Genomic DNA, 11405 nt, shown 5'->3' with positions numbered 1-11405 from the left:
GGTGGTGCGGTGGTTAAAACGCCTGGCTGCTAACCAAAAGGTCGGTGGTTGGAACTCACCAGCCACTCTGCGGGATAAAGATGTGGCACACTGCTTCCATAAAGATTACAGCCTTGGAAACCCTATGGGACAGTTCTACTTTGTCCTATAGGGTCGCAAAGAGTCGGAATCGATTCCACAGCAGTTGGTATTTAAGATAGCGCCTCTCTGTAGTGGCAAAGTAGTAAAGGCCTTGGTGACTGGCAAAGAAAAACCAAGCATGCCAGAACACCTTGGACTCCAAGCCTTTGAACACACGGTAATGGGGAAAAAAAAAAAAAAAAAAAACAGAAAAAAAGGAATTGGAGATTTTTCTCTCCTCTTTCTGTTTCCTTTTGATTCTTTAACTTAACCTAACCAAGTAAAGCTGATCCAGAGAGAGCCCTGTTCGCCCCGCTCACCCCATTCTCACTCTCCAGCACAGTATTGCTTGTGTGGTAGGCTGCACCTCGACCGCGAAGCATCTGTTGACAACGTGCCTGAATTGGGACGTGCACCTCCCGGCTTCCGTCACCACAGGGGCGCTGGCCCCTCCGCTGCCCCGTAGAGCTCCGCCAACTTTCGGAAGCGGGGCCCCCAGTCTGTGAGGAAGTCGAAGCTCTGCTCCGAGTCTGATGTGGCTGACTGCAGGGAGCTCAGTGAACCTGCCACAGAGCCGTCGCCCTCGAACATGTACGTTTGGAGGGAGTCGAAGGGTGGAGCCCACAGGTCCATGTCGGCCTCGTAGAGCTTGGCCAGCACATAGCTGTGGACCGTGCTGCTCACCGCGCATGTCTGAGGCACGTAGCGGGACAGGCTCTCAATCTCGGGCAGCATGTCCTGCCGCGTCTTGGTGGCGGTGCCCGTCTGAGCCTCCCGGGGGTTCCACATGGCCGCGATGTCAAAGGCCTCCGTGTCCTCCTCGCCACCGCCCTCGTCATCGTAGCGGACGATGTTTTCGTGGATGTTCTCGTCGTCGTCAATGATGTAGGGCTGCTTCCGGTGCCGCCTTATGGACAAGATGAGCAGTACCAGCACTGCAAGAAATAGAGGACAGGCTCTTTACTCATGAGACTTGGCAGCGTGTACCAGGGATAGAAATATTCTTGATTAACCAAATATATGGGAAGCCGGTTTACTAAGTGGTGGGCTCAGAGACATGGCTATTTTAAACTACGAGGAGTTGTATTTTAATTCTACGTCGTTCTGTACCTGCCGTCTCAGATTGAGAAATGGGAAGATAAATATACTGAGAAAGCCTCGGTAGTGTGTGAGTGAATGAAGCTCTGTTTTTTGCAAGTGATTCAATTGGAAGTTGCATTTAAAGTCTGCATTAGCTTGCCTCATTGAAATAGTGTCTGTGTGTGTGTGCGCGCGCATGCAACCATCCAGTATCAAATTCTATTAACAGAGCACTGCTGCCTACCATGGAGTCAGATCGGATCATGTCCTCTGACTGCATAAAGAAAAATATACGTTCTTACTGTAATGTGGAAATTTTACGTAGGTGCAATCTGCTTTCTTACATTAGTATCATAATAGGATTCTACTTTGTAAATATAATATGTTAATGCATATGCATATAGACTCATATGCTAAATATGAGCCAAACTCATGGTCTTTTTATACCATCTCCAAAAATATGAGAGAGCATAAATGACCCCTGTTCAATAACCTCAGATTCCCCAGAAAAGCCTTCCATCAGGGAGGTGGTTGTGACTTTCTGGATCCAGTGGTGTTCATGCAAGGGAGGGAATAAGCAGTGACATTTTATATAATTCATCATGTTATCAAAGAAACACCATGCTGTTAGATGTGCCCTTGCAGGTTTGGATAAAATTTTATCCCAACAAATGCATCCCCCCCACCCCCCCAAACCAGGATGTGTTCACTGGGGTTTAAAGGAGAGAGAGAGGGAGAGATAATCCCATTGAGCTGTTTATCTCTGTGACTGCAAATGTTTTCCAGGAAGTGTGTTGAGGTTTGAGCTGTGGAACTGCTATTGATTTTTTTTTTTTTCGTAGTGTGCTTTGTTACAGCTGGTGAACACTGACAGCATGACAACACTGCAAAATAAGACTCCAGTTTATCCAAGGGGGGAAAAAAATGAGTATCGTCATATGTGCAGTAACAGTTTAAGGACTGACTAATAAAACTCACAAGAATAATTCTTTAAAAATTTGAATGTAGAATGAGCTTTTTGTAAATTGTAATTAATACCTAATATTTTCCATAATAGTTTGGGAGTCAAAGTGTGTACACAGGAAAGTTATATACTTTTTTATATTTTTCTCTCTGGGAAAATATGAGGCATGGTTTATAAGGACTGTGAAATTTCAGAGAAAGAGACTAAGGGCTTTAAGGAGTGGGGACTTGGACTGGACATTGAAGACTGGAGTGTGATTTGAATGGATGTAGGCTGGAGAAATGGGATTCTCAGGGAACATGTTGTGTTTGTGAGAGTCAGTAAACAGTTACTAAACCCAGATATTTTTCAGGCACTGAGGAAATAGGGTTGAATACGACATGGTTCCTTCTCTTGAGAGCTTGCTATCTAAGCAGACTGTAGACACAGTAATACAAGCCAAAGTGAAAAGGGTTATAGAGTTACAAAAACAAACAAAACAACAACCCATTGCCTTCAAGTTGATTCCGACTCATAGCGACCCTATAGGACAGAGTGGAACTGCCCCGTAGGGTTTCCAAGGTTGTAATCTTTATGGAAACAGACTGCCATGTCTTTCTCCTGTCTGGTAGCTGGTGAGTCTGAACCACCAACCTTTCAGTTAGCAGCTGAGTGCTTACCCACTGCACCACCAGGGCCCCTACAGAGTTACAAGTGTTGCCAAAAGAGCACAGAGGTAAGGCCTGCTAATTCTGCCTGCCTGGCTGGGAAAAGCTTCACAGAGGTGATGTTGGGAGTGGGTAGGGGTAGTAGTTTGGAAAATGCTAGGAAACAAGATTAGAGAAGTATTTGAGTACCTGCTGGAGAGAATTCTGATGGCGATGGAGTTATAGAACTGGTCCATCTCTTGAAAAAAAGATTGCTATATGTCTTTTTTTTTAGATAATTTGATTTAAATAATTAAAATTACTTCATAATTCCCTGAAAATCAGATTTTGGGGAAAAAATGGTGTAAGTCAGCTGAAAACTTTCACTGGCAGAAGAGAATTCTATGGGTGTTTATTTTTTAGGTACTACAGGCACAGTACATAGGGCCTGTGAGATTTTCTAGGAAGTAGATACGTAGGGTCCCTATGAGTTGGAATTGACTCAATGGCAACAGGTTTTTTTTTTTTTTTTTAAGATACATGTGTGAGACCTGAAAAAAACCCTGCAAAGTCTGAATTAAAAAGTGTTTAATTGTCCACAAAATGTAGTATTCTGTTAAAAGACTCAACTGCAATTCAAACCTTAAGTAGTTTTATGAATTGTACTTAATGTGCATTGGCATGCATTCTTCTAGGCCTCAAGTTGTGGGTGGGGCTTAAAAATAAGAGTGCTTAAATCTAGGAGGATTTTACAATAGCTCTGCTCAGTTTAGCTCCTGAAAACTGTCTACTCACTTGGTACAGTTCAAAAGACAAGGCATAATGGGCTTGGGAGCCATGAAATAATTGTCCCTTGCATACTAGTTCTACCTGTGAGCCTCCTCCATGCCAGCCTCTTAAAAGCAGTCTTTCTGTAACAATGGCTGCTTCCATTCTTTGTGGGCCAGGGTGAACTTATAACGTAGGTGTTTTGCAAAGACAGAAGGAAAGACAGGCGGTCTGGAAATTTCTCCTAGGAGCCAGTTTGTTTAAAGGCCTCTTGTAGATTGTACTGCTCTGCACTGAAGGGCTCCCAGTGCCACCTTATGGACACTCCTGGAATTGCAGGAATGCTTTATTTGTCAACACAGACAGGGACCAGAAACCTTAACAACTTGCTCTGATACCAGGGATCCAAGGACTGAGAAAGGTTACTTGTTTATACTACTTTTCTCTTCATGTAGAACTGAACTAAAACAACAAAATGAAACCACATTTTGTATTTTAAAGTGTTTTTTTAGAAGCATATTTTACAGGCCTACCTAAAATTTCATCCAAGTGCTGGCATTTGGCTTCATCAGGAACTTCTTCTTTGCTCTGACTCAGTCCCTTGGTGTAGGGGTGAACATGGGATCAGGGATGATGCATGTGGATATCTGCATGTCTATACTAATTTAAATGCCAAGTGCTTTACTTTTTCCCTCATAGGAAGTTAGGATTTCTTTTATATTGAATAATACTATCTACCAAATCTTGTCTCTAAGCAAGATACATATGCTATAGATAAATTTAATCAGAAGAGTTGGGATATGTGTACAGATATTTTCTTGGTTTCAAGAGGTGGTTTAAGTGTTTTTTTTTTTTTTTTTGGTTGGGGGGTATGGAGTTAGCAATCAATTGCTCAAGTGGTCTTATGTACAAGGGAGCCAGGTGACTGCCTCACAGTATGATTTGAAAGGAGGAAGGAAGGATCCTCTGCCCAATAGTGCTCTTCCACTAGCCCCTTTTTATTTCATCACCAGAAGCAAACTGGGCCCTGTTTAGTAACTGCTCCTTGTTAGATGTCCATAATGCTTGGGAAGGGTGTTAATGCCCCCAGACAGCTTATTCCTCCAGAAATCCACATGGCCCATCCATCACTTCCTTCAGATCTCTGCTCCAAGGCTTCCTTACTAGTGAAGTCTTCCCTGACTACCCGATTTAAAAGGGTGCCTACCCCATACTCCCTGCCCTCCCCAGGACCCTCTTCTCCTTCCGTTCACTATAACATTGACCACCATCTGATACATAAACGTGTATATTCACTTACATGTGTACTGTCTCTCTCCATGAGAATGTAAATCCCTTGATGGTAGGGATTTTCATCTATTTTGTTCACTGCTTTTTCTGTCACTTTAACCAGTGCCTAGCATATAACAGGTACTCAGTAACTACTTGTTGAATGAATGAATTATTTTAGAGGAGTCTCCTATGGGCAAAGGACAAAGGAAATGGGTATTTTGATACAAGGAAGGTGGAAAGGCCAGGTAAGAGTACAGTTAAGGAGTGCCTGTGTGAGGTGTTAGAGTTGGCGGCAGTCAGCAGCCTTACAGTGGCATCAAAGCACCTGGATGGTGGAATGGAGGTGGGGAAGGAAGCCAGTTATGAAGGGGAGCAAGCTCTGAGTGGAGGTGGGAGCTTGCCAGAATTCAGACTTTTCTTATTTTATAATTTTGCTCAGGTATTGCTCTGTTGGCACATTTAAAGTACCAGCAGCACTCTCCACTAAAGCATGTCCTCAGATGTCCTGCTCATGGATCATGAGCCCCTGGTCAGGGCCAACCCCATTGCCTGGCACACTGCCCTAGCATGATGGCAGTAGCTTGTGGGCACCATCATAGCACATAATGACAGCAGAGGCCTCTGATCCTGGAAAGCTGTGAACGTGAACACAAAAGCAAAGAGGAGGCATCAGAAGCTGCCAGAAAGGCAAAGATGATCTTTGGGTCTAGGGATCTTTCTGGAACTGGAATATTGAGACGTACTGCCATGACTAAAATATAGAGCCTGACTTCTATCTGCCGTGAAAATAGAAATAGCCTAGGGTCTGGACAGGATTTGAGAACAGAAGGTAGGAGATACCTGATGTTTGTCTTGATGAGATCAGTGATTTTCTGCCAGGGCTTTGGTCTGGCCTCGCCTGACCACTTTGCAAGTTATTTTCCTTCCCTGAGCCGCTTTTGCGGCATTGCTAGAGTAGTGTTTGCTTTCAGGGTAAAGTGTCTAGTACAGACTGTATTGAACATAGAGCACAGCCAAACAATGATTCCTTCTTCTCTACTCCCGTAGCACAGGTTGAAGCTGCCTGGATTTGACCAGCTATCAACTGGTGCAAGAGTATGAGAGGATCATCTCATCCTGAGACACCTCAGGTATAGCCTGCCTCCTGTTCTCAAATCTAAGTACAAGCAAGTTTTGCTTCCTTAGCTAGTAGTGGCCTTTTCTATGTATGATGATGTTCACAAGGTTTTAGAAGTAGAGAGGCATCACCCCACATGTCCTCTGATAGGTGTAGATGGTCATTGTGTTAGGGCACTGTGCCACAGAACAGGTAGGATTGCTCAGAGTAGAACTCCTGCTGTCCTGGTCAGCAGCTTATGATTCCAGAACCTGGGGATGAACATTTAGGAGTGGGCAGTGCTGCTGGGCACTGGGGTGCACAGTGTGAGGCCTGCCTGTGTCTCAGTCCTGGCTCTGCCTCTGGGATCTGTCACTTCTTTAAATTTAGCTACTACTTATCTGAAACAAAGGGGCTAGAAGAGGTGGTCATCATGTCCTGTCCAAAGTTGTATTTTTTTTTTTTTTAATTGTATTTTGGTTCTGTGATGTCAACATGAACTTACTTTGTTCTGAAGTCAATTCTGAGAAGGCTGGGACATGTCTTTCTTATTAATCTCAGCACCTAGCACAGTGCCCCAGCACATAGTAGGTGCTTGCTAACTATGTGTGCATTGATCTTGCTAAAAAGGCCATGAGTTCCTTGAAAGAAGGGAGTATTTTCTGTTTCTTCGCTTCTCCCGAGCCCTACTCTGTACTTTTCAATAAGCACAATGTGGAGGACCAGCTCTGAGTAGCTGTGTTAGGATGATGATAACTGACTGAGGTCTAAGTAAGCACTGGTAGGACCCATAGAATAGGAAAGGAGCCACTGACTCACCCAGTAGGACAAAGATGCAGGCCAGGATGGCGATGAGGGCGCCCCGGCTCAGACTGACAGGGAGCATGTAGGCCTCGGGACTGCAGGACATGACGTGGCCGTCATTGTCACAGCTGCACACCTGGACAGTGAGCGTGCCCGTGCTGCTCAGTGCGGGCTGACCGTTGTCCGCTATCAAGATGGGCAGGTAAAAGACGCTCTGCTCCTGCTGCCGGAAGCCAGACCTCCTGGTTAGAATCCGGGCAGTGTTATCTGAGGAAGTGAGGGGGTCCAGGGTGGAAAGAAGGAAGAGGAAAAATGAGAGGGATGAAGAAAACTGAAGAAACAACAAGTGAATTGATTTCTTGGATTGAGGAAAGCAAGGGGCAGGAGTGTAGGGAGGAGCGAGGGCCAGTGGAACATTCCCTAGAGGTGTTTGGCTTTAGCCACATTAGGCTTTGCCTGGATCAGCATTTGAATTCAGAAAACAAGATTTTTTACTTCTAGGCTAAACCCTGAGGCCTAGGAGAGAAAACCTTTTCTGTGAGTCTGTCTTACCCTTTGTGACATAAAGTGCCCAGGGCGAACTGTCAGACTTCAGGTCTAACTAAAATGTCCCCAGGAAGGCTTGACAGAAATGAGCAATCACTGGTGACTTGTGGGCCTGGTTTGTTCCTGCTCAGCAGCTTTCCAAGGCCCTGCTGCTGCTTTGAGCCTCCAGGAAAGAATGCCGAGAGGCCCATGTGGTGGTGGCAGATTGCTTGTTTTTGCCACTTTCCACCCTGGCTGGAGTTCATGTCTCTTGCTATTTTCTTTTATGCCTCTGAAATGCAGTCACCAGTTTCTCCTGTGCTTTTTGAAGAACGTGTTCATTTAGCTGAAGCTTATTTGAAATCCCCTTATTACATGACATGCTCTGTTATTTCCCCCTACTTGGTGGTCAGAATTTAAGCAGTTAATATGAACTTGGTGAGACTCTGTCCTTGATTAGGAATACTAGTTTTTTTTTTTTTAAATCCAGTTTTAAAGGGGATTAGCCAGATTATTGGATGTGTTTCTATAAATCTGATGTGTTTGTGTATGTGTGTATTTATATTTGGCTAATATCATATTCTGGGATTTTTTATTATTTTAATTTATGTTCTCACATGTCCTTGAAGGGGCTTGAGTTCTAAAGCAGACATTTTTGTAAAGGTGAAATCATTTTCAGCAGAGGAAAAGTTTGAGAGAGATGGTAGGACATACAAGCAGTGACTCTCAAAGTTAATGTCAGTACAGAAGGTTCTCTGGATGTGTTTCACATTTCACAAGAAAGAGTCTAGAACTTCAAAAAGAAAAAAATATTCTCAGAGCCTAACCAAAGTAAGCCTTATTAATGATCGTCAATTGTAAGTATCAAATAAGACAAAGTATGGGAAAATGCTTTTGAAACTTGAAACTGTAAAGTGTTAACATAAACTCTATACTTTTCATAGTGCTTTAGGGATAAAAAGTAAAAAAGTCTTTTTTTAAAAAAAATTGTGCTTTAGGTGAAAGTTTACAGCTCAAGTGAATTTCTCATTTAAAAATTTATACACATATTGTTACGTGACATTGGTTGCAATCCCCACAATGTGATAGCACACTCCCCCTTTCCACCCTGGGTTCCCTGTGTCCATTTGACCAGTTCCTGTCCCTTCCTGCCTTCTCATCCTGCTGTTGGACAAGAGCTGCCCGTTTGGCCTTGTGTATCTGATCAAAGAAGCACGTTCCTCACATGTGTTATTTTTTGTTTTATAGTCCTGTCTAATCTTTGTCTGAGGACTGGGCTTCAGGAATGGTTTCTGTTTTGGGTTAACAGAGCATACGGGGCCATAGTTTTGGGGGTTTCTCCAGTCTCTGTCAGACCATTAAGTCTGGTATGCAAGTTGACCTACATGTCTTCTGAAAAAGGTTTTTCTTGAGATAGCCCTGCTGTGTTCATAAAAGGACCTCGAGTTTTGGGCCATGGGAGTGGGTCTTGACAATGGATCCACCATATCAGATGCTGGTCAACTGCTGTTTTTAAAATGCGCTTCAGTAAAGGGTACTGTGGGATAAATTGCCATGAGAAGATTAGGAGTTCAGTCTTCCTGTTGAAGATGTGCTGACTTGTGCTGTAGGAAACCTTCCAAGAGATGAGTCATTTCTTTTTGTGGTCGTCATTTTCCAGGGGCCCATTTTTTTTTTAAAGGTTTTTGGTTCCATGCATTAGTGCCCAAAATCATCTTTAAGAAATTTGCAGCATTTTCCTGCATATTGTTTTTGACAAATGCCTGAGAGAAGGCAGAGAGGCACTTAGCTGAAAATTTGAAGTATACAATGTTAATCCCCTCCCTCCCAGGGTTCCCTTTGTAAAACCAATCCTGAGGAGGCTGAAACCACTTTCTGCAGGAGGGGCTTCCCTGTGAGGCAGATAAATGAGTGGTTCAACATTGTGACCTGGTGAAAATCTCAGAATATTTAATTGTGGTACTTCTGTTGTTATAACTTAGATTGCCCTTCCAGGATTCTCATAGTGGTTTTATGATAACCTGTAGAGGGTTAAAGGGAAGACTTTGACAGAGACTGTCCATTTAGGGGAAAAAAAAAACCATTTTGATATTCTCAAGTCTTATATTAGAAGAAAATGGTGTGGGGCTGAATTACTTCAGAAATACTTTAAGTCTTTAAGTCTCAAATAATTGATGTTTGAGAGTAAGATCAGGCGTGCCTAATCATGACTTTTTGTTCCCCTTTGTTTAGCTTGTTATAAAGTGACAGTTAACATTTCAGAGTTGGAATGAAAACAAGGTGACTGTAGCCCAGAGAAGTGATGACCTACCCAAGGTCAGCCAGCTAGTTGGTAGCAGAATTAGCAGCAGTAGGGGTTCACTTGACAGATTTAAATTTTATGTTCACTTGTTCTGATCTTTATTTGAAGCACATCGTCTGGCTAGAGAACAAAAGTCTCTCGTTTTCCCATCTGTGCCTAAAGAAGAGTGTGCTAGGTCTGTAAATCCTTTAGCATGGATCTGAATGCATATTGGAGGAGAGGGGTCTAGAAATCTCTTCCAGCAGAGCTGCAGTGGGGAGTACTTCCTGGAATAGGGATTCCCCCATGGCTGTGTCTTTCTAAATTATTCTGAAGGGATAAAGTTCTCTCAGTACTGAAACTGGTCTGTTTGCCCCTTGCTAGCTCTAGTACCAAGGAGCCCTGTTGGCACTGTGGTTAAGCTTTTGTCTGCTAACTGAAAGGTTGGCAGTTTGAACCTGCCAGCCGTTCCTTGGGAGAAAGGTGTGGCATTCTGCTTCCATAAAGGTTACAGCCTTTGAAACCCTATGGGACAAGGGGTTTTAACTCTAGTACTTACTCGTTGTCTCCTTTTTGCTCTGCTTTTTTTTTAACTGTTTCCCCCTTTACTCCTTGCTTAGGAATGTCCCCTTAGGGTTTTCTCCTTATCTAGGTCATTTTCTATCATCTTTCTCAGGTTCATCCCATAGTTAACAGAAGATCTAAGCATGGCAGCTATCTGTGGGAATGAAGGGAGGATTTTGTGTCTGGGGCCTGGCACAGTGTCTGGCACAGAGCACGCAGAGCATGCGCTCAGCAGACATTTGTCAGCTGACAAACTGTACGAGGGAAGTCTTGGACTCGGCAAAAGATAGTCTTGCCTTTGATGTGCTAAAACAAAACACTGTGAGATAGCATTAATGTCCTCCCTGTGTTTAAGGACCAGGTGACCTTTGACATGGTTCACATGGTACAGTGGCCAAAATATCCAGCCCAAGCTGTAGAAAAGCACAGAAAGCCAACTATCTACCTGCTTACCTTGATTGTCCCTCACGGTGAAGTTGGGGTTGTTAGAGGCCTCAGGAGCCAGGCTGTAGTAGAAGTGCTGGCCATTTCGTGGGTCATCTTGGTCCACGGCGCTCACCGTCTGGATCAGCTGAGGGAGGGGACATGGCGTCAGGTGAGGTGGAGCCAAAGGATAAAGCTCAGGACCCAGTGAAATCCCAAACCCAGAAATTCAACGGTAGATTTTTTCCGTTAATGAGAAGGATGTCGTGAAACTTACTGGGAAGTCCCCACACCATCATACAACTCGTGATTTAATTTTAGTTTATTTTTTGGCCTAGGACCTTAATGCCAGACCCATTGCTGTTGAGTCAATTCTGACTCATAGCGACCCTATAAGACAGAGTAGAACTGCCCCATAGGGTTTCTAAGGCTGTAAATCTTTACTGAAGCAGACTGCCACATCTTTCTCCCACAGAGTAGCTGGTGGGTTCGAACCACCAACCTTTCAGTTAGCAGCTGAGCACTTAACCACTGCACCACCAGGGCTCCTTGAGGACTTTAATAGACACATGGTAAATTTTACCTAAATACCTCCGGTGTTAGACATCAATGTAACTTGTATCTGCACACGAAGGCCACACTAAAGACTATAGGAAAAGGTCTGTGGGGTGCCCCAAGGCTGCTTGTCTTCCATATTTTCCTTCTCCCACCCTACCTACTTAACCTCACCATTTGGGTTAATTTTTCGGGGTTAGATCACTATCTGTGGGAGGCCCCTATTTAGAGGTGCCCAATATCGAGGAGGGAAGTAAACATACACATGGGCATTGGCTGTGTCAGATGAAGGGAAAACAGATCTGAGGGAATGGACCCCAGGGCAGA

At 43.9% G+C, this 11405-nt stretch overlaps 1 protein-coding gene across 1 annotated transcript in view; it reads right to left on the bottom strand.

The window, feature by feature from the left end:
* Window positions 1–458: 458 nt before the first annotated feature.
* CDH20 (cadherin 20) overlaps window positions 459–11405 on the bottom strand; it is a 69100-nt gene continuing 58153 nt past the window's right edge. Inside the window, exons 8-10 of the mRNA XM_023733943.1 lie at window positions 10554–10671; window positions 6746–6997; window positions 459–1055 (exon numbers count right to left, since the gene is read on the bottom strand). Coding sequence (XP_023589711.1) covers window positions 550–1055; window positions 6746–6997; window positions 10554–10671 — 876 coding nt within the window. The 3' untranslated portion in view covers window positions 459–549. The remainder of the gene's footprint in view (window positions 1056–6745; window positions 6998–10553; window positions 10672–11405) is intronic.

The sequence above is a fragment of the Trichechus manatus genome, unplaced genomic scaffold (genome assembly GCF_000243295.1).
Source record: "Trichechus manatus latirostris isolate Lorelei unplaced genomic scaffold, TriManLat1.0 scaffold00063, whole genome shotgun sequence".
In the NCBI taxonomy this organism is placed as follows: domain Eukaryota; kingdom Metazoa; phylum Chordata; class Mammalia; order Sirenia; family Trichechidae; genus Trichechus; species Trichechus manatus.
The sequence above is the reverse complement of the archived record's forward strand: the minus strand, read 5'-3'. Positions and strand labels throughout refer to the sequence as shown.